This window comes from Daldinia loculata, assembly GCF_022478755.1.
Source record: "Daldinia loculata strain CBS 113971 unplaced genomic scaffold F4817scaffold_63, whole genome shotgun sequence".
Taxonomy (NCBI): Eukaryota; Fungi; Ascomycota; class Sordariomycetes; order Xylariales; family Hypoxylaceae; genus Daldinia; species Daldinia loculata.
The window spans coordinates 131,879-155,412 of record NW_026054917.1 but is presented as its reverse complement, the minus strand read 5'-3'; the positions used below and the strand labels follow the sequence as shown (position 1 = coordinate 155,412).

The 23,534-nt window shown below is 44.1% G+C and overlaps 2 protein-coding genes across 2 annotated transcripts; one reads left to right on the top strand and one right to left on the bottom strand.

Annotated features, from left to right (window-relative positions):
- Positions 1-8,006: 8,006 nt before the first annotated feature.
- Positions 8,007-9,269, bottom strand: F4817DRAFT_319632 (uncharacterized protein; the record flags this gene model as incomplete). The annotated part of the gene is made up of 2 exons (XM_049301087.1): positions 8,007-8,147; positions 8,214-9,269. The coding sequence occupies 2 exons, from the start codon at positions 9,267-9,269 to the stop codon at positions 8,007-8,009; spliced, it is 1,197 nt and encodes a 398-aa protein (XP_049155361.1).
- A 10,857-nt stretch (positions 9,270-20,126) lies between these two features.
- Positions 20,127-21,563, top strand: F4817DRAFT_349239 (glycoside hydrolase family 43 protein). The gene is made up of 2 exons (XM_049304811.1): positions 20,127-20,571; positions 20,721-21,563. The coding sequence occupies exons 1-2, from the start codon at positions 20,205-20,207 to the stop codon at positions 21,350-21,352; spliced, it is 999 nt and encodes a 332-aa protein (XP_049155360.1). The 5' UTR covers positions 20,127-20,204; the 3' UTR covers positions 21,353-21,563.
- The last annotated feature ends 1,971 nt before the right edge of the window (positions 21,564-23,534 follow it).

Sequence of the window (23,534 nt, the reverse complement as noted above, 5' to 3'; positions counted from 1 at the left end):
CCTGATCTCTTTTTCAGCGCTTATATGCTCAAAAGACCTCATTGTGGTTTAGGTACCATCTAACCGGTTCGGTGCCAAGCCGGATTAAGTAGAGGCAAGTACAATCTACGCACGCTAATTGGCTGTCTTGCTTTATATAGATCTTGCATCCCTGTTACCCCATATTCCATTTGAGATCTGACCGATACGTCTCGGTGTAAGTTGCTTCGTGAACCTTTTTGTTGCTTATCAAATACCCAGTATCTACTTAAGGTTTTGTTAAACAACCCAGAATAAATTATTAAATATAATATTCATCATTTATTTTTGTTATTTCTCACATTGTATTTATTATTAACCGTGGACCTCTTCCTATTGATCTGATGAGCGATAGCTTACAGTCTTAAATTCTGTTGGAGTTATTGGCCAGTGTCGGCTTCCTTTAGGTAGGTTACTTATCATAACTAGCCCCTTGAAAAATAGCCCTGTGTAGCCAATTATCATGTGATAAACCTCGTGTGCCGTTGCGGCCGTATGCGCGTTTCATGAAGCGGTGGTGTGTGGATGTAAGTAGTAAATGGGACCACAGCTTCGTTAAAGTAGGAGAAACTATGAAGCTACCCAAGACTGGACAGCTGATATAGCTAGGAGTTCTATGTCTAAGCACCTACCTAGGCAGTTAGGGATCTATCGGCTATTAGGTAAGAAAAAGCACTGAACGCGGATATATGAAAACTATACTCCTATACATAGTATTCATGATAGGAAGATTGATTGCTAAGCACATTCTCGTGTATAGCTCCCTAGGACATGCATTATCTTCACCCTGTCCTCTGCGAATTCTTGCTAGAAGGACTGAAGTATTGGCTCTCAAGCTTCATACTTTACAGTCCGAGGGTGGAAAGGGGGGAGAATGGGGCGCAGATTCTACTACGGTGCGATAATATATCTTGACGCCTAAGAGCGTAGATTTATAATCATTTAGAGTCTGTAAGGCTCGGGTTGAATGCTCTATGTTGCAGAAATTGAACTTTGCTATGATCTTATATACCTTGAAAGTAAGTATAGTATAATGAAGCAGGTGATAGTGTTAAAGCCCTAGATTTCGCTTGAAAGCTAAAAGCTAGCATGAGGTAACCATTTTTATGCTTTCGTTGTGTACTTCTTAGTAGGATGTCAATATACAGCCGACTTTTCCAATGCCTTGCTCTATTTCCTCAGATATAAAGCTGATAGGTATTGAATTGAGAATTTCAAAGACCAGGAATATCATTCCGGCATACATACACCTGTTTATGAAGTTTATGAATAACGGTCTTGAGTCCCCTAGGGTTTACTCTTGACATGAAAATGTTAATGGTCTTAGTCTTCACCTCGCGTCATAACTGCGAGTAGAGTCCTTGTGCTATGGACCTTCCTTTTGGCGCATCTTTGCTGTTAGGATTATATATTATAACATTATAGCGTACTATACTTGGCAGCTAACCGTGGATTGTATTTTCTATTAACGACTATTAGAGTAGATTGCTTATAGGTAAGACTTTAGCCCCTTTCTTTTCCCCTTCTAGCTCGAGGATCTAGAAAGGGGTAAATAAAGGATATTAAGGACTGTTATAGGTAATTTTTATTGTAGTCTTACATAGAAGAGGAGTTACGTATTCAAGCAAATATGCTAGCTCCGAGTAAAATATAGTATGTAATACAGAGAGGCAAATAAATTGTTATGCTGTCATATTAGCTGGGTCCTTTCTACTCACTTCTTGGAGGATTAACTATTGCTAGCGCCAGACAGAAGGGATAATAAATAGGAGAGTAAAACGGATGAAATTTTAAAATTCTAGAAGCGACTTAATACCTACCAAGGTATTTAACTGACTACCAGTAGGTTAGGGATTAGGATGTATATTTGAGTGGTTTGCATAGGGAGGGGAAAATAACTTTATCTTCTCTTGTAGAGCTAGCGTTCAATCACTGTTTCTATATTTCGCCTTTTTAGATCCTTACGATGAACTATGTATAGATGCTCTCGTAAAGGTTTGGTTGAATGTTGGTTTTGAAGTACTCTTAGAAGTTCTAACAACAAGAGAAGTCAAGTTAAGGATATCTATAAGGGGGTGGACAAATTAAGGGTAGGTACAAGAAACTTATTTCATTAAAGCTACAATTAGGGACTCGTAGTAATACAATTCCACATTCTGCTAAATATACGTGAAGGAAAGCGCTAAAAGAGAAAGGAGAAAATAAAACTAATATTTAGAATGCTGTCACGCTTTACACATACTAGTATTGTGTATTAATCCCTAGATTTTCTAGTGAATGTAAGACTGAATTAAGTACCTACGTAATATCAAATAAGAGGCACCTATGGTGATATCTCGTACTACGCCATCTAGTTTAGAAATGTATCAAAATTCTATAATGGGAAGGATATGTTAAGTCATGGAAACTGGCTACTAGAAACGTCCTGTGTTCCGTTAAAGGGGTATTATTAATTGGATACTGGGATTATAGTATAATATAGATATTCAAAGAGTCTAGGTTCTTTGCACATGGTTTGATAGATGGGGCGTATGAGGACATGACAAAAATATCATCTACGCTGTTTTAGGGGAATTATTCAATACTCTGTCTAAGCTATAAACTCGGTGGCGATTTGGTATTCTTAGATCGGTCAAGATACTGCTGGGAAGTTCACTTAACCCTACGATATCACGAATAGGGAGACCTTGGCGGTTTGCTACACATGTCATTATCAATCATCGGTTCCTTTCTGGAGTCGCACGACCCAAATTCTCTTATGTAACTTCCTAGAAGAGCGAAGCGAGTAGCACAAGACAGCTCTGGAGAAAGTTGAAGCTATTAGCACACGCCTGTGGCACCAACCTTTACGCGGCCGAGCCTCGGCTGTAATTATATATGCAAACCGAGCATGATGGTTCCTGGAACAACTATGAATCTTCGGAAGCAGTGTCAATCCCAACTAGCACGATAGGGAAGCACACGGCTCACTTTATGCGCTCTGAAACGTCGTGTTCTTTGAGGAACACTATGTTACAGGACAGTTCACGTACACAGCAGATGATGCCCAAGTGTTGGGACACCACGTCAGCGCCATTGTACGAAAAGGAAGTAATGGCGAAGCGGGCAAGTCAACATGATGGCCTGGGTTACACGGGCGTTGATCCAAGTGAAAGTCACTGCAGAAATTTGCCGAGCTGCAAGCAGCCGTTCTCCCCTCCTACTCCTTTCCACCTAAACTGCAACGCGGTGGTTGCCTAGCAAAGTAGGGATCATCTGATTATTCCTGTGGCCCCTGTGGCCGCGGGTCTTGTATTCCCAATCGCCCCGTCGGTCGTGTGGTAGGACAGATAAGGCACGCATTCCCATCTGTACCGCCCGTGCCGTGATCCTCTCTCGGCGATATTTCGCCGGGGTCTGTCTGGTGACTTGCTGCGGGGTCCCACTAAGGCGGGTACATCAACGATAGAGCCCTAGAGACCTGCCAGGGATTAATGCTCTAGGAACTGTGTCCGCCGTGACGGAAGTGTGATCCATCGGCATCTTGCTTAGATGCCCGGGCGGATGTCTAAGTTCCTGTCTTGGTTTCTCGAGTCCTTCTCGGGAGCATGCATGCATCCATTGAATTCATCTTATCTGATATGTACGCTTGGGCAGCTTTCCCCCGCGAACGGCTCAGTGCGCAGTACCATACACGCTTACCTACTGGTGACAGCAACTGCAAGAGGCCACAACGCGAACCCGTTCGGGCATACCCGAGTGAACCGAGAGCCGGGATGTCGCCCGACGAGAACTGGACACCCGAGTCTAATTTAACGACAGCTGGAATAAAAGTCCTATTCTGGTTGGTGGGAAACCGACGACGGATGGCATAGATATGATTCTCGTCTTACTCGAATCGGATTCTACCCAGTGAGAGATTTCTCCGCGTCTGACGGAATCTCAGTAGGGAGCTTCCTCTAAACTACAGCGTCCGATGTACTACATTCCCGTGAGATGGATCGATAGCGCGGCCAGAAGATCCGATGATAATAGAACTCTACCTCGTCGGTGAGCGGGTAGTGCGAAACCTCCTATTACACTTGAGATGGAGGAGACTTCGCGATTCGCCGTTTGCCGCGGACATGGCTCCCCGAATGGGAAATATCGGTGCTGGTGAACGGCCACTGGATCGTGTCTTATTCAAAATCGGAACAATAAATCGAAAGAGAGCAATCGGCCGTTTATGGAAACTATTCCCAACGGGATTAAAAGGAATAGAGCTCTGACTTCAGCCCGCTTAGGACCCTGAAAAAGCTTGTCTTGGATCGTCTCTCCCCCGTAGCGCGCGGGCGGAGTCGAGAGACGAGTTATGATCCCTGCGTGGTCCCGGTCAATAGTCTCAGGCGCTAAGGATACTCATACATATCAAATGTATGCACATATGTACCTCTAATGCATTTAAGAATTTGATATACCTACCTAGGTATCTATGTACTATGGATGTATGGATGTATGTAGTATGCATTGTGAGTGGGGGTCACATCTAAATCCGATTTACCTAAAGCTCGCCGAGGCTTGCATATTGGGAGCAACGTAAGTCAGATACCTTAGGTAGGTAGCTATTAGAGATATTACCATTTTCATAGTTCGATTTAATCAAATATTAGACCTAATTCTATGTTGATTAGATTCCCGGGATATGGCTATGACAAAGAAACAGGCCTCGGCGCTGCCAATAAGATAAAAATAGGAAAAGGGGCAAAGAAGAAAAGTAAAAAGCTCGCGCTACACAAACTTATTTAGTCGCCGATAACGCCGAGAACTGAACAATATAGCTGATGTTTATAAGCGAGGCGTTAATACTGTCTCACAAACTACAGACTTAGTAATTACCTACCTAGGTACTTTAGGTATATAGCGAAGAATAGGGGGGCGAGTTAAGCTTGTGGTTGTAACTTGTCTTGCGAAACTACTAACTATAGCTTACGAAACATACCTACCTACCTATGATCGAGGGGGGCGGATTAGGGGTTAAGCCATTATTGTTACAGTTCTAATTGAAACTTTTGTGTAACGAAACCCTTGTTGAGATCTGGTTCTTAGAATATCGAGACTTTGCATTTCTGAGAGCTGACGGTACCTACCTAACGTATATGCGATGCTATGCAAATGACAGGTTATAAAAATACTGCTCTGATCTTCATGTCGTTTTATGACCTAGATCCTAGAAAGAAGTGAAGCTAGCTGTATAGTTCATGTTTCTTCTGTTGTTAGGGTCTACTGTTGGGATCTAGAGCACGGAATTACCCATCCAATCGTGCCCATAATCGACTACCTAGGCCCTTTGGGGTTGCTTTTTTCAGGGCCTCGCATTCGGACTTTTGTGTTCCACCAACATGAAAAAAAAAAAAGGGTTAGCCAAGACAGACTGGGAGACATGTCCATGTAATTCCAGGTAGGTAATTTGAATGAGTGACGAACAAGTGGACCCGTTTGATAGTTGGAATGGAAATTGTCATAAGGGGCATATGAATGTCCTTGCGCCCAATGGTTACTGAGGAGGAATGATAAAATAGGGAAAAGCCGTAGAGCCTTACGTTCGTTAGGGGTTTACATAGTGTGAATGCGTATCAGTGCGAGAGTAATAATAGCCGTAGTAGTAAAATAGACCTACGTAGGTCCACGAACGTTTAGAAAATACGTAAGGAGCGCCGTACATGCGGTATAAGACAGGGGATCAGCTCCTACTGGCTCGAGACAGCGTCAGTGTCTTCAGCCTCGCCATGTGGGAACCACACGGTTAACATAATCTAGGCACTTCGGTCTGGGAGTGGATACATGGATACAGCTAGTGGTGCTGCGTAGTCGGAGCCGAATACCTACACATATTTACCTACCTACGTAGATGGGTATTAGAGCCAGCTCCCAAACCCTTACGTGCGTACTACAGCGCTAGACTAGAAATTAGAAGTTGCTAACTTGCGTATTGTTGTCTCTGCTAGCGAAGCAGGCGGCCCAATTCCCACCTCTTAAACGTGCGGGATCGTCGTCTCGTCATGGAGCCAGAGCGGGAATGGCTGACTGGCTAGCTGGCCCTGCAAACGAGTCCGTTAGGTCGGCTCGACGCCACGATAAACGAACCCTTGAGAAACACGGCCTGCTAGTGCATATTTATCTGCACGTACATATGGCACGGAATGTGTAGGACGGCCGCCACTATCTAAGATGTAACGCATCCCTTGGCCGACGGAAGATCGAGATTCAAGGGTTCTAATGGCTTAGACCTGGGGGGGGGTGTCTCGAATGTGCTCTTTTGGACCATTCCATTCCTCTTGTATGGTCTCAGTCTTTCTTGGCTATGGCTTTTGTACCCGCCGCCTAGCTGTAGTCAGACATAATAAAACGTCTCGGGTTTTGAGAGCTCAAGTCTCGTGTGTCTCGTGTGAGAGTGAGCACGAGGACCATGTGGTGAATTTGCCCAGGCTAAGGATCAGCATTACCACTCGTATAAGCAACTAAGTCCATACATGCACATTCCGTGCTCCATTCGTGTTTTCCAATGCTGACCAGTGAAATCTAACGTCCGAGAAAGAGTGAATAACCGACCCTATAGGCTAACCAGAGAGCACTAAAACTTAGCTTGAATCTAGCTGTTTGTATTTAAGGTGTGGCTTTTATTAGTTCTCGCCGGCTTCGAAGGGGTTAAGCTGCTGACATCGTCATCTTCTAATCCATTTTCATGAATAGACGTAATATGTTTTACTAATAGTATAGACAATTAGATATACTAAGAGATATATATACCTATATATGTATTCATCCTGTGAACATTTGTCCCGTAGGTTACCTACCTAGGTAAGCATCCGAATTTCTCGTGATATCGTACGCAACCTACTTGGAGATAACTCCTCCCACCCAGCCTTCCGATGTGGCCAATGTTAAATTAGGTAGAGTCCCACAGATATAGCGCTGCCTTCACAACCTGTGCCACGTTGAATGCCATTCAGTGACTGGTTTTAGATGGGGACTGGGGTATTTTATAATTGCCAATATCATGCGGACTGTTATTACTACATACGACGTAGCTGTGCGAAATAATTTGAGCTACACACACTGGGTGTACGGGGTATCAACATACTATTGAAAGGGTTGAAAAAATGAGAACGCTTTCTTTTCGCTCAAACAAGCAACCCTGTGAAAAGAACTCGTTCGGCTAACCCTGGTCTAATTTGCCTCCTATATCATACAAGGCTTCCCTATTCAATGTACATCCGAAGGACCATGATGACCTAACACGCGCTATTTCCGCTGGCGATGGGATACCGCTCCTAATGAATCTCCCATGTGGCCGATGTCCAAATTCGAAATATATTTGTAACGGAAACTTGTCCCGCTGATGCCAAATGATGTCGTGAAAGGTGCAAGACTTCCGATGGATTCGGTTCGTAGCGTTTCGTAGTGATGCGTAACTGAATGTTTGCCCATCTGGGCAATGAAAGCTATAGGTAATATGCGAATTCCAGGCAACCGATAAAGTAAAACATCAAAGGAAAAGGAAAAAAGAAAAGAATCCCCCCAAGAAAGCACTCAGTCTATTGCAATTCATCCCTCCGCTGTGAATATTGACCTTACAACTAGAACGACAACGACTTCGTAAATAGTATGGCAAGGTCGATACATGTCTCGTCGGTTCCTAGAGGAGAATCGCAAATCCATTACCAACTCGCTCGTGTGATCACAGCCGTAAACCCATGTCGTGGCTTTGGTGTCTCGTAGAGCATTCATGCCCATTCGCAAAATCCGTAACCGTTGACTCCAAGCCCTGTTCTTTTCCGCTCGTTGACCCTTCCATTCGTTATGTTGCTTTTGTATATCATTACGACAACACGTGTAGGTAAAATATAACTACCACCCATGGGTGTATTACTGTGTTTCTCCAACTCTAGCGTAGCATTTGCCCGGTGACATCGCTCGGAAGACAAAGTTTTCTGATAGAACGTCGTGATTACCAAAGAGAATCCGGTCCTCTACAACGGCTCTTGCTTTATGCAGTACTCAGAGCCTGAATGACTATCTGGATCGCGTTTTATCTCTTCCCGCGGTGAGCTACTGTTTCCGTCGTTCGGCGGGGTCTTTCCAATTCCACATCCCTTTACCAATCTATGACGCTGTTGGACGTAAAAGTTAGCAGCTTATACAAACGGGTTCAACTCTTAAACGTGATGACAGCCTACCTTTAGCGCATCCTTCCTAGAAAAGCTCTTCTCGCAGAAGGTGCAGGGAAAGGGCTTGATTGCAAGATGAATTCGCTTGTGTCTTTTAAGGTCGTGGTTCCTGTTGAAAGATTGTGGACAGATATCGCATTTAAAGGGGCGATCTTGTGTGATAGGGTGGCTGTTGGCGTAAAGATGCTGATTGACTATGTGTCCAGTTGGATGATATCCATGTCCCATTGTGCCAATGCCGTTCATAATAGTCATCTGCCCTCCAGGATTCGTCATGTTCGACATGATCGGCCCTCCCACTGTCGACCCGCCTCCCATTGTTTGAGGAAGAGTGTAGGAGGGAAGGGGCCTATAGGGCGGCGCTTGCATTGGAGAATGCATTGGAGAATGCTGTTGATGCGGGCTAAGCGTCGAGGCATTTTTTGACAAGCTTCCAGTCGTTATCGAAGACGATTGTGATGATGAAGAAGTAAAGGATGGATAAGAAGTATGTGGGGTCGTCGATGAAGAAGGTCCTGAATAGTAACCGGAAGCTGTTGGCGGCCGCGAGTAAGCGTCTGGAGGTCCTGCAGACGTCGACGGCGCTGTAGGTTGCGACCCTTGGGAATGACTGTTCATCATTGGCAAAGAGGTCTGATTAGGAGCTGATGATAGTATGTTAGAATGACCTAAACTACTTCCTGAAATCGAAAGTTGGGAAAGTTGGTAAGTAGAAGAGCCGTTGTCGTAGGGAGAAGCTCCCAGAATATCCACCGTCCCGGGGGATTGTGAACCTCGATAAGTGGAATTAGGAGAATAGATCGGGCGATTGTAGTTCTGCTGCATGAGCGGAGGCTGTCCTCCGTGGCTCATCGGACTGTGCGTATAGGACTGAGTACCCGTTGCAGCCCAGAGTCTCTGTTGACCACTGAGCGGTAAGCCAGCTTGGGAATGCTGAGAACTGTGGTTGTTGGCGCCTGGAGAGATTGGGCTCAGGCTGTCAATGCCTGTCACTCCTGTAACGCAAGTTAGAGGGTTGTATTCGAACATATTCGATAATGGAAGCCGGGGGATTGTCGCAGTCATCTCGACAACGTCTTGTATGGGGTAAGAAGAAAAATGGAGAAGATCAAGAAGGGGTAGAGATAGAGGTAGCATTGTTGCTAGTAAATTCATGTTGGAAATAGAAGTAGTTCGACTCATACTTGGCACTTGATTATCTATTGGTGTCGGAAGTGGTAGATGAAATTGAGGAAGCGTATGAGCTGCTGGTCTACGTGACGTGAAGCTCGTTGCGGTGGTTTCCATTATTCTGTTTCCGAGGAAAGGGCGAGAATAGAGGATAGAAGAGAGCGCTCTCCTGTTTACTGTCCCCCTCTTCCCAGCGTAAAGAATGAACGGATAGATGGAGCTTTCTTCGTTTACCCAGCGACCAAAGTTTATAAACCTAAGTAGGAACTAGTAAATCTTATCGCAATAGGTTGCTTGTAAGTAGCATTGAAGTTAGCTATACTCGTGCTTAGAGAAACCAAGGGACACAATTTGTCGTTTAATATTTGGGGGGATCTCGTATCCTAGTCGCACCGTGTTGCTGAGTCGCAAGTCGCAAGTCGCTCGCTAACGGACCACAACCCGAGTTGGCGCGATTGAAATAGTATGGGGTAAGAGAGTAGTTGTGCTAGTAGCTATGGCTTGGGGAACAGAATCCCCAGACCAAGTTGGTTGAGGCTGTCTCTAAAGGTATTGGAGAGGTGAAGGTCTGAGTTCTTTGGATGAACTGCAGTAGTAATAGAAGACTCCCTTGATAGGTAGTGTAAGTACACACTTATTGTAAGTTATGAGTGGAGACGTCGATCATAAGTATGGCTGCCGGGAGGCGCCCATGGAATTATATACTCTATTGGATGATTGATGGAATCCTTGCTGGGGGACGTGGGCGTCCTTGGCCGGCTAGACCGTTGGGGAGTGGCCTTTTATCGACTTTTTTTTTTTTTTTTTTTGCGGCTGGCTAGATGGAAATATCCAAGTCTCTCTGTTTAACACTCATCGAGATTACGTATAGTTTTTGATCGTATTGCTCGATTGTTTATTCATTTCTGGCGAGAAGGGGTCTTGCTGTAGTGGGTTAAGAAGGTTGTAGGCAAGGACAAGGGCTAGTTCGAACTAATCACCCCCAGACTCGATGGGCTGAAGCGCTGCCGGAGGTGCATATGCAGCTCGAAAGTGAAAAGCTCAGGTAGGGAAGAAAAAAAGGTTGGCCTGAATAGGAGCGTGGCGTTAGATTACATATGTTAGGTACCTACATAAGGTAAGTAGATGGGTGGGTAGATATGTATGTACTCCGTAAATTCTTAAGCTCTCTTTGGGAATGGCTCTACTCTCTACTGAAAAGCTGCTTAGATCAGGTCCCCGGAGCGCGTCACTACTACTTAGGTATCTTCTTGCATAGTCACACTATACATAGTAGTTTTCTTTATATTAGTTATGGCCTACTAGTTTGGGTATAGCGGGCCGTTCTGCACGTCGAATAATCCACACGATGGAACTTTGGGTTTGGTCGACGATGGTCGGTGGCTTGCTAGATCTGGGGGCGGTACTGGGTAGTAGGAACACTAGCACGTGGGTCAAAGGGGTAGGTAATATGTCTACTTGAGAATACAATGAGCGCGGAGTACGGGACGAATGCATATGCAAAATATCAGTGCCGAAATTTCTAGGATTTCAACTAGGATTTCAACTAGGATCTCTTGATACAGAAGGACATAGACCCCTTGGAGAGAAGTAAATCAAGTATCACATTTATCACACTAAACCGGGGGGCAGAAAGAAGACATGCTTACCTACCTAGATAGTTGGAGCAAGCTACAAGAATAATAAGAAAAACATGCAAAGCAAAATTGTACAGTGTCTCTGTCTCTGAAAGCACACCTCCTCTAGGGTGTCCCTTTACCAATTTATAAGTTACGAATGCAAGATGTCAACTTGTCAAGTCCAAGGGGGAAACACGGCTAGGCGAGCTAGGCCGTGCGTGTAAGTTGTAAGTAGCGAAAGAGGCCAGAACCCTGTTCGATTTCGACTTAGCACCCGTCATCCGCCCCCCCTACGAGCTCCATGCACCCAAGATCCCGGGATGCTCTTAAAATGCCTGGGCCGCCATTACTACCTATATTACGATTCATTTATTGATTCTCTACTAAAAGTACATCCCGCGTACCCTTTGTTCTATAGTAGCACCGCAATGCGTAGACACGTATTCAGTAGATAAATATATCTAGTGTTTTTTTTCTAGGGAGGTTTTTTTTTTCTTCTATTCGGGCGCCTATATTTATTTTGCCAATTTTGGGCATACGGAAGGAAGTAAGCTATGTACACGGAGTAGTTAGTGTTACTATCAAATGCAAAAGGGACCTAATCTTGATTTATACATATATGTAGGTATCTTATTCTATCCTTGTACCTTCTTAACTAAGTAAATAGGAAGAAGAAACTTAAGCTTACGGGAAATGTAGCTGAACGAGAGACCTGAAAAAGCTCAGCTCCCTTAGTTGACCGGTGATGAGATTATGGGATGGAATTGGGGTTCTGATGACCGGCAGGGGTAGTAGCCCGTCCGCAATCCCTGTCCATCCTTGTGCTTGGTTGCATTTGACAAGGACTCTGATCGCTCGGCGTATGTCCGCGATTGGGTCCCGTCAAGATGCGTGGTAGCGTGGTGGGCTAGTTCGCGTGCATTTCTTTGTTCACTCCGGCATGGCCAAGTGTTGATCAAGGCTCTGAATCTCGTTAACCCCCCCCTGCAAGACCAGATTAAGGCAGAGCTTGGGAAAAATAGGAAAAGGGAATATTTTCGGGATTATCAATATTACATGCTTATCATCACTTACATCGTAATTTTGTCTAAAAAGGGTCTCGTTGCATTAGGTATGTTTACAACTCTTAATAGATCTTTATAAATGCAGAGCTTTTCTCCTCGTTCCCTATGGTATATATGCATATACTACCGTTCCATAGTTTTCTTTACCATGTAGCTCCTAAAGAAGTCTCTCAGCTCGGGGTTAGCTTTATTGCCTTGGCATGCTGGCATAGATAGCGATGTTCGACTTAGGTAATTTACTTTATTTATTCAGCTCTTGAGTGTTAGTTGGCTTCGACGTCAGGTACGCACAGAAAGAATAAGAGTTTTGAGGCTATAATTACTTGGGATTTAAAATGCCACCTACGTAGTAGCATCAGGTACGCCGTCCCATCTCCCTGGGGTAGATGAGAATCAAGATACATCAAATCGTGGCGACGAACCATGATCTACCCTTAATTGGTTGGCTAGCCTAGCGAATTCAGTGCAAGTTCATCTTGGGGATTGTGCGCTACGTAGTATGGATGGGCTTTTTGAAGATTGTCGGGTGTCAAAAGGGGTAAAGCCCCTAACACCGAAGCATCAATCCATGAACAATAAGTACTCATATTCAGATCGTACGGAAGGGGAATCGAGAACATGTCGTGTATAATCCGCTTGGCTCTTCCCCGGCATCGATCGGACGGCTGCAAGTCTACCTGGCAATGCAGATGCTCCGCTGGCGTCACTGCAGTCTGCGTGGCATCAGGAATGGTGTCAATGCAAGCCACCACCTCTTTTCTAGATGCTCACATGAAAGTGCGGGACGTATATATAGCATGTATTATTCCTAGTCTATGGTAGGATTGGCTTGCTGAAAGAGCCTCATCGGCGACACATAGGCTATACTATATACTCGTCGTTTAAAAAACGAAAACATTATCGACCGTCGGGGTTCGTAAAATTGGGGGTTTAAAGAAAACAATAGACAGTATCCATCTTCTAGATAGTTACATCCATTGAGCCTGTAATTATCAACTGATCATCAGCGCAGGTATTTCCTGGGTTTGATCATTTTGGTCCCTAATACGTGCTTGCGTATGCCGTCTCTACAGGGACATTCCCTGGACCTCAGCAGACTAGGTTGAACCCCGTTGTTAGAGTTTAGTTGCTGTGCCGTGTGCGATATCAAGCTTAGCATTAGGTACGCATACAGCATTGTACATATAATATTTACATATCTATCTACGTACATACAAAAGACATACAGAAGGAGATGCAATGCACTGGAGCGCGGGAGCTAGCCATCTTGCTAGTTTCCTTTGGTTGAGGAAAACCCCGCAATGCTGAATCCAGAATCCAACGTCCAAGGTCTTCTAAAGGCTAAAGGATGTATCTCTCCTATATTGCCTACTTCGGAAACCCGTTGTACCGCAGTAAGGCATAAGGCATACACGCGCTTCATCAGTTACACCAAGAGGAGATACTCTGGATGACTGCCAATTTTTGCTTTTTTTTTCTTGTCTTGAGGGGTAGGTAAACCACTGGCTCTGCGTCCTAATCTAGGATTTTACCCCCTCCCCCTAAACACGGCACAGGAGAACAGACAGATGATGTGATGGATGAGATTAGACTAAGCCTTGCCTAATCCCGGGAATTTTAAACGAGAAGTACAAGAAGCGGTATTCCTTGATTTTCCTCCCTTTCGGGGCTCACCTTAGAAGCTAATCAAGCCGACAAGGCTTTATACTAGGCTTAGGTACCGTATCTTAGACCACATACAACATGCACTCATCTTTATCGTCCAAGACACGAATTCGGAGGTTTGTATGTGCATGATCTGGATGGCACGGTGATACTTGTCATGTATTCCAATTTTAGCAATTTGGTGCTTTCGTGGTATGGAGGGAAATAGAGGAATTTCCCTCGTGTTACTGAAGAGTGTCGCACTGTTGTTGAGGACCTAACTTCGCTATGATTGCTCCTAAATAAAAGCTGAAATAGAATATATGATTTCCTATTGGCCCGGGACCCCCAAGGATTGCGACCCTGTCCACCAACTAAATATGCCAATGTGTCAATGTGGGTAGGTAAGAATCGGAACCGAGGCCACTCGCCCGAATGGGCTTCAAGCTTCGAGACCACTGTTAAAGGGATTAAAGGGATAGACAAGTAATTTCTTCTTTCCCCATAGTCAACGTTCTTTAACGAAGCATGGCAAGGCGTCTGGAATGACATCGCAGGACACGGGTAGAGCCGGTGGCGCAAACCAGCGAAACAGTAAGCCTGCGAACCTATAACTACCTCAGAACCTATACAGTTTTCTTTCAGCTGTTGTTAATGCATATCGTGCGAATCTCATCCGGAGCCGGATGTGCATCCGCATCATCAGGTACCTTTGCCCTTAGGTAGGTACCATTTATCAATAACTGCGGAGGATATAGACGCATTACGGGATTCATCCGCTTCTGACTTTTGGGGGCAAGGAATCGCGTGTAACCCATCATCTAGCAGCGTAGTAGGGCCAGATCCTATCTGATACCGCCATTTTTTTTCTCTTTTCTTTTCAAGGACCAGACTAATAAAACAAATAATCCCGGGATGGTGTACTTTAAAGCCGTGACTTAGGTTGCATGTATATAATAATACTGAGGATGTTGGAGTGGCAACAGTGTTGCCGTGTATTACGTAATACGAAAGGTAGGAAATAACAAGGTAATTCGAATAGAGTGGTCTGATTGGTTGTATTCAATTAGGTAAGGAAAGTGGGAGATCTACCAAGTGGGGAATATCTATTTACATGTGTGTGGGTCAATTCCCAGGCGGTGTGTATGGGCACAACCCTAGTCATGTGACATGGTCACATGACCGGTGTCCCATCAGAGGACATTAAAACTTATAAATCTAAAGCTGAATATTTAATTATCCCTCTAAGTACCTCCTAGGTTAAGGCAAAGACATAGCAGTTAAAGCGTTGAAATGTTGAAGTTTTCTGTTGAAGGTTTTTTTTTTTGGTAAAGATCCGGTCGGGTCATGTAAATGGATATATGCATATCTGCATATATACATCCGCTTACTCCGATAAAGAGGCTGAGAAAAATATTTTTATTATCGCGAGTTTTACTCAAAATGCCCCTTTTTTCAATATTATTCCATATTTTACACTTCCTCAAGTATTAGCGTATAAGTAGAAGTCTGCTACTTTGATAGACATATTATAATAGTGCAGACTACTCCGCGACAGACAGATCAAAAAGATCAGATATATACCTAACTACCTAGGTATGTTATGTAAGAGTCTAGACTCTGTTGTCTAGACTCCGTCTTCTCCATTCGGACCACGTCCGGACCTCGATCTATTCTACCGCTTATTTATCTATCTCAAGTCGCTGCGATTCAATGGCCGGTCTGATAGCTTGCCTATGGTGCATTAGCGCAATTATTGCCATATTATTTCTTCAAAACTAAACGCCGGTTTCATTTACAAGTCCAATGGTCAAAAAGAGGCAGTGCTTGCTGGGAGTAACTCTCCGGAACTGGTCACATACGAAGCCTCGGCTCCGACAACGAGGACTTACCTGACTTATGTAACTGAAACCCGCCATTCAAGTGTACATTCGCGGTCACGAGCCACATCATGCGACAGGAATATACATACCTAGGTACGTGAGGTGAGGATGCTTACAGGTTATTGCGGTTAAGCCAAGCCAAGCCCGACCGCATTGTGTGTTACCGTTACCGTGAAATAGTGCCACGCATTACTTCCCCGAACCGGCCGCTTTCCGAATTCGGGTCATTAACCGAGAAGGGACTCGTAAGTCTCGATTCGTCATACTAAACCATCATACTGAACATAAACCGACGAGAAACGAAACTCTTGCGCGACGACGGGATGTATGTAGATACAGAGACTATCAAATCCCTAGCTGGAGTCCTCGTAACCTCGTAATAGCTATATCTGTCAAGCTGACAGGACCGATCACCCCTGGTTTTAGTGCTAGTCTTCCATCTCCAAATTGCAGGTCTGGTGAGATTGACACTCTGATATCCTTTTATGACAATTTTCAGCTACTCTCGGTCTTCAGCTCTTAACCTCGTTCGGAAAAAGAATGCGGGTCAAAGTCTATAGGCTAATAATAGCTGGTTTTATAGTCACACCAGCGGGAATTGCGCACATGGTACCATAGCACTCGGAGGGAAGAGGGAAACTCGACTACCCTGTTCGAGTTTCTCATCTGAATAAGCGGGAATATGCATTCTTTGACTCTCTGCTGAGTTCACTAATACCGAAGACAGAATAAGCGTCGTGTATCCGTGTATCCATCCACGGCTCTGGGTCAGTTTGGCTGGCACACCGCATGAGCCACAGACTTATCCTGGACAAATAATTGAGCCTCATTGTTGATGATTCGCCCATCCATTAGAACGGTTTGGCTGCTTATGGCTTCGGTAAGGTTCCGAAAAGTTGAAGATCTCTAACCTAGTCTCCACCTCAAATCGATGCAAACCGACCCACAGACACCCGTGAAGATGGGGTAGGGGTAGGGGGGAAAGCTTCCTATTTCGTCAGCGACGTGGATAATAATTCGATTAAATTCGATTAAAATATACACTATATGCGAGAACTAATCTAGTGCTTTAGTCTATCAAAACAGTTTATCTGCCAGCCCCTACCCAGTGTCCCAGCTTTACCCGGGGTACGATACTCTTTGGTGGGGGTGGAATATCTCAACCTTTTGATGATATTTATCTACATTATACCCGACCGTCAGATGTCTAGCAAAATCTGTGCGTGCGAGACAATTTTACATCACATGTTAGATAGCTACCATAAAAATGCCAAGTTGGAGATATCGACTAACCCCTCACTATTTTAGATATAGGGCCTGTAATAGTCATCTTTCCACGTCGTACATCCATTCTACAGCATCAGATTAATCGCCGTGATGAGCCAACAGTAGCATATTGTCATCGAATCCATGTTGCGCATATTGTCCATTAATTTCACACTAGACTCTAGCATGGTCGTCTGCAATTTCTAGATACGTTAGGTTCCCGTCTGTATCATGGACATCGATTTCAGAGATTGTCGTGTTCACAAATATTTGGCTTGTTGGTCATATATTACTACGAGCACGAAGTATAACCAAAACAAGGAACAACTAATATATGAGGGATGTTAAGACATTGCCGATGAATCATGATATGTTTACATAGATCTAGTTTGATGTTTAGATCGGTATACTATACACGCTAGGTAAGCATGGATGACTTGGTTAGTGCTTGAATTGCCATACAACCTATTAGTCCATATCACTAAGAATATATGTACCCGGGCATCCAATATATGTGTCGTATCTTTAGTAAACTTAGAATGTGCTTTAGTCGCAAAAACTAATAGCGCCTAGAAATACTCCTGTCCTTACTATACGAAGCTTGTGGAGAATCTCGAGCCTCAATACTCAGTATAGAGAGGTAGTAGATGATCCATAGGTAGTGTCATCAACAAGGCCATCAACATAATTTGACTACCTAGGTACTTAGTATAATCTCCATGTATCCAGTTCATCTAAAGCTACTTGCTAACGATCATCTAATCGCAACGCAGATATTATGCAACAAAGCTCCTCATAAACATAAACATAAACAAGACGTCTTGGCTAACTACTCAACGTAACAATTAATGAATGTAAGGCTTACATGTCAAAGAGAGCTGTCGTTGGCTACTATGGCTTATTATGTGGCGTATGGGGCGCCGCTGGATGTTGCCGTATCCTTTTTCTTTTAGCTAGCTAAAGATTGTGTAGCTCGTCAAGCCTTTCTCCGGTATCTGGAGTTACTTGATTATCTTGGGCATATCTCATACTACTGACTTATGATGCTCACACCTTACGGTAATAACGTAAAGTCACCATAGAATAGAGCAGTTTATCCATTGCCTCTGATACTGATGTTTGGAGTAAAATGTCATGTTCCCAAGTAAGACCATGTGTTATCAGTTTGACCGCTTTCGCAGGACCTAGAGAGCAACATCGCACTGTTTCCCACCCAGTGGGGAGTAATATTACTGGATCCTCTCATATTTCAAAAAGGAGGTCCTCATGATAAGCTCGATAATCCCGCCTAGCCCTACTAAGCGCCTATGTTCTGCCTATCCTCTTAAATCACCCCATCAGTTCTTCGTAGCGGCTCTGTCTAGCCATTCTTAACATCGATGCCAGAAGAGCGAATAAGATATGCCACTAATGAAAATCACAAGACCTAAACACGGCCACCCTAAAGGTTCCTTCAGCTATCTGACGAATTAAAGGTAGACGATCATCAGTGCCCAGAAGTGGACACTTAATGTCACTGGATGCAGGTCGGCATATTTCGTATTAATGAGTCTGCAAGAGCGCCACTGGAGACATTTAAGTCGAAAATGAGTGTCTCGGATTGCGAATCGGGTAGGACATCTAACCAGGAAGGCTCCAGATTCACAACCACCCACCCGATCTACCCATGGTTTAAGCACAACATCAAAGGCGCTAAAGACACGACAGAGGGCCGATCATGAAAGGGACCTAGCTAATAACGGAAAGCCGAGGCGACTCGTCTCTCAAGCATTATATTGATAGACGGCCAGTTTCATCCAAGGTGTTTATGGCGGCCGGGGACTTCGGAATTTCGGAACCTCCAGTTGTTTAACCTCAACAAAGGTACTTGTAGATGAATCACTACCAATTAACTATCGAGAATATGGACTCTATCATCGGGTGATTTACACCGGAGTCTATCCCAGCTAGGTAGTTTATTCCTCTTCTAAGCGTAAGTACCGCCAAGGCTATTAATACGTTTATACCTAGAATGTATACAGTATTTCTGCTTACGGCTCCGGAGCCGATTCGAACGATAACTAACCTCTATCAGCACGTATGATGTGAGCTGGACTATGGCATGTCTCAATCTCCAGCTGCCAATATCATTTTCGTCGAGCTACATGTAATCGGGCACCTCCACTCAGACCAAATATTGAGCTTTGTCGAACGGGAAGAAATGCCATGCACGAAATTGATTTGGCAACCTCGCCGGGGATGACGATCAGCAGGTGTGCAGGTGGCAAAGACCAATCGGAGTACGCTGGATTGACATACGCCGGCACACCACTTACTAGTTTCAGGAAGTACTCAACTCCGTATTTACGAAAGTTGGAATGAATGTATATCTGTCTTGCGCTGCGTAATCTTGTCTCACCAAGATCTTGTCTCTTTGGCAGCTAATGTCTTTAAGCCCTCAATAGGGTTCCCGAAGAAACACGGTTGAAAAGTTAGTGTTCTGCAATGATAGGTAGCAAGAAAATGTAGGTCTTCCTCTTAGAGACATCTATTGGTGCGATATATATCAAGTTAGTCTTTCAGTGTTCTATCGGACGCAATACGAATAACACGCGGTAAAGATCTGGGCTCCCGCGCCAATCGTCTCGGGTAGGTAGAGGTAATTCGCTTTTAGTTCTAGTTGAATATTTGTAAACAAGGTCTACACGGTATACATGGAGGCTTAAAACTTGAAGCTCATATATCCGAAGATAGAGCATCCTATACTGGATTCAACTATTAGTATGATAGTATTTGAAGAGGTAATCTTAGCAGGAGTTCCCGGAGAACTGTCTTAGCAACGCTTCGTGAATATAGCCTAGAGGTGGAAAATCTACTAGGGAATCTCTTATAACCACCCGAACTCCCCAGTTTCCCCGTTCTATTTAACCAAATCGGTATGATTCCGTGTATGTATGCATCTTGGATGTCATTAGCAAGTTGGAGAAGCGGAGACATGGTCGTAATTTTGGGGTCCTCCCAATTCCACTCACCTCTGTTCAAAACGAGAAGTTGAACCTTTTTAAGCAATGTTCCCTGAATACTATGGGTCTCACTCCATGATGGTACGATTGAATGGGTTATATGCGCTCCAATGGAATGGCCACCACCCCTCTTGATAGTATCATTGGCAATGGAAATATGATGCACTCAAGGCGAAGAAGCATGGTTAGGTACGTGATGTAGGGGATAATTTGAACAAATAGAATTATATAAGAATGCTAAGTTCGTCTAAAAAGACGAGTATAGCCTTTATCAGCCCGGCTAATCTGGGTCTTGATGCAATTTATATACTACCTAGTTGAAAAGACCCAATATTTATTATAGTATATCACCATGTTCTTCACTGGAGGAAGGCTCATCACGGCCTTGCTCGGCGCTGCATCTTGCCTCTTGATCAGCCCAGCTGCGGCTTTTACTAACCCGGTTCGCCGGCCAGGAGGCAGTGATCCTCAAATCTCATATTCAGGTGGATACTATTACCTCTTGTCTACGTCGTGGAAGAACGTGCAGATCTCGCGGGCTACGACAATCGATGGCCTCAAGACGGCGACGCCGAAGGTCGTCTACAGCTCGGCCGAGGCGAGCCGTTGCTGTAACGTCTGGGCTCCGGAAACACATTATCTTGACGGAGTGTGGTATATTTACTTCACGGCGGGCAACGGGAAGAACCTCGACGGTCAGAACCTGCACGTTCTAAAGGGTGGGTATCTCTTCTATTACTTCGCATTGGACTTACACCCTCAGACATGCTACACGCATTGAAGGAAAATAATAAGGCGACTTCGGGTTGAAACTCTACGTCTCTTATACGCCAGTGAAATAATAAGTGTATCACTAATTCATCAGCAGGCGGCCCTACACCATGGGATGATTTCACTTACGCCGGGAAACTCACCGATGAATGGTCCATTGATGGAACCGTTGTACGATTCAATAAATGGGGTAACTACCTGGCTTCCTCGTGCTTTCACGGAGTACAATACCAGTCACTATGTATACAGAAGTTAGGGGATGACAACGTATCACTAAAGGGCAACATCTCGGTTATCTCGCAACCGACTGAGTCATGGGAGCGCAGCAGAACACCTGTAAACGAGGGGCCCGCTGCCCTGTACATCCAAGAAACGGGGAAGACGTACATTGTATACTCAGCCAACGATTGCTGGACGCCTGACTACTGCCTCGCGACACTTGAGTGGGATGGCAACACAGACCCGGCCTCCGCCGCTGCCTGGAAAAAGTCATCTGGCTGCGTCTTTAAAGGCGGTGTCAATGGCCACTACGGCACCGGTCATAATGGCTTCTTCCGCAGCCCCGACGGTTCACAAACTTGGAACGTTTACCATGCAACCTCGAACAGCAACGGAGCTTGCGATGATAGCCGTTATACCATGGTCCAAGTCCTGGGCAGCAATTCAGACGGGTCTCCGAACTTTGGTACACCCGTTGCTCTCGACTACAATTCTGCCGAGCCTCGTTAGTCATTTACAGCTGTTATATGACATGATATCTAACAGATACGCTCCGCCCCTATTGCAGCAAGAGTCGTTATTGTTCAACGGTAGTAGCCTTATAAGGCGCCTATCTCAGAAGAGTAGAGATTGGGAGGGCCTATCCTGAGACATAGTTGACAAAGATGATTCCTTGTATGTATGCTTCATAGGTAGTCTCTAATAGACAGGATTCATGAGATTTCGTGCGACAACGAAGCCGTTTCTTCGTCATAATATTCTTCTAGTAACGCAAGTGACTTTTTGAGAATCTACCTATAAACACACACAAGACTTAAGACCCAGAAGTATCGATTTGCTAGCTGAGTATATCGCCTATCTCGATAAGAGTATAATGCTCGGCCCTAACGTGTGATTCCTAGAATAGCAGTGACATGTTGTTAAGTTGATTATTAGGATTACAGGATCAGGATCTAGCTATTGTTTATATATGCGTACAAGGCAGGTAGAAACTACTTGAATCAGTGCCTGAGTCACTGTAGCTACGGGATTCACAAACGCATTGAGTTTTGAAGCTTATGAATCTTAAATTAGCATTGAGACAAGTATAGGAAACAAGAATATAGATGCTTCGGAGATAAGTCCTACCGTTGTAACCGCTTGAGGGCTACATTGGATCTATCTTATGCGTAGAAGTAAATATCGTTATGACCTAGGCTACCTATCAGCCTACTAGAAGTACAATAAAACACTTAAGAGGTCGGTAACGAAACGTGTCATATGAGAGCCTGTTCTGTAGCTAAAATCAACCTTTAAAATAGCACTGTAGTATTCTATTAGGAAGCCACTAAATGAGTAATTTTATTACTCTAGACTAAAGCTCTCAAGATAATTATAGGTACGCGTAAAGACAAATCTCTATTTTCGTAACAAACGAAAATACCACGTAGGTGTTATAAATATTTATAGAAGACATGTATGGCGAGCTAAAAGACTGTTAACTAGTAGTAAGTAGGTGAAAACAATCGTAAGGCATTGGTCCTTCATGAGTACTTGGGAGTTACTGTGACACTTTTTTTAAGTCAACCACTTGACGGTATTTCGTATCATCCAAAATATCAAATCTTGTTTAATATACATAGCTACTTTAGGTACCTATTAAGTCAGTATCATTAATGGGGACGGGCCCAGTACTATCCATCAACTCCTCTCAAGACTATGTCCTCAGGTGCGAGCGTGCTACAGTATATTGCTCGTCTGGATCCAATTGACTGAATCTTTTGCACCATTCCTGAAATGGTATGTTTTGAGTCTCTTTAGCGTTTTGATTTATTGATATAAATGGAGTATGTACCGTAGCATGCTTACGCTCGACGACATAAAGTATGGTTAGAAGGGCCTCCTGGTCTACTGTAAATATACTTACTATTTGTCCTATAGAGGTAATATATTTTATATAAATATAAGCTTTCCCATAATCCTTTATAGCCAGGTTCATCTTAGGACGCTATGAACCTGTGAGGATGTGATCAATAAGTAAGACCACGACTCTATTAAAACACGAAGAGCTATAGCCCTAAGGAGGTAGCTAAGGCTGGACCTCTAATGTAGCTATAAACTCCCTGTCTCAGATACCTAGGTGGTCTAAAGGTTTAATGGACTGGCTTAATAGATATTTAGAGGAATATTTTCATTAACATAGGACTAGGCCCGGCCTATGGGTAGAATGGACGAGGACTTGTACTTCTATATGAGTGCTGCTAGCAGTATAACTAGTAGGAAGCTTTCTCTACAATTTGAGTAACTAGACTAGGCCTAAAATAGACTTTATCTTTCCTATAAGGATTCATTGTCTCTTTAAATTTAATTCATGTACTTTCTACTGCCTTAGTTAGGGGCATAGAAACAGTAAGATCTGAAGGCCATTATTAAGCAGCAGTCGTATAGTCGAATAATGAAGTGCTTATGCAGACTTTTCCTAATAGACTTGGGGAGATACATGCCGCTTACAATTTTTATGCGTGTTTACGGTGTCTATCCTTGAGAGCCTTACACAAGGTACATTGGTACATGTTAGGTGTGATCAATGTTACCTAGTTGCAGAAGAGATGGACCTATAGGAAGTAGAGATCACGAAAATGGCTACATAGCCAAGAAAATCCGATCTGTTGTGATTGGTGTGACGAAAGAGGGGGCGCGTCCTGGGTAACGA

What these genes read in the sequence shown, in the direction of transcription:
- F4817DRAFT_349239 (XM_049304811.1), top strand. Translation starts at nt 20,205, where the DNA reads ATGTTCTTCACTGGAGGAAGGCTCATCACGGCCTTGCTCGGCGCTGCA. An exon ending in GAACCTGCACGTTCTAAAGG is followed by an intron (nt 20,572 to 20,720) that starts GTGGGTATCTCT and finishes ATTCATCAGCAG; the next exon opens with GCGGCCCTACACCATGGGAT.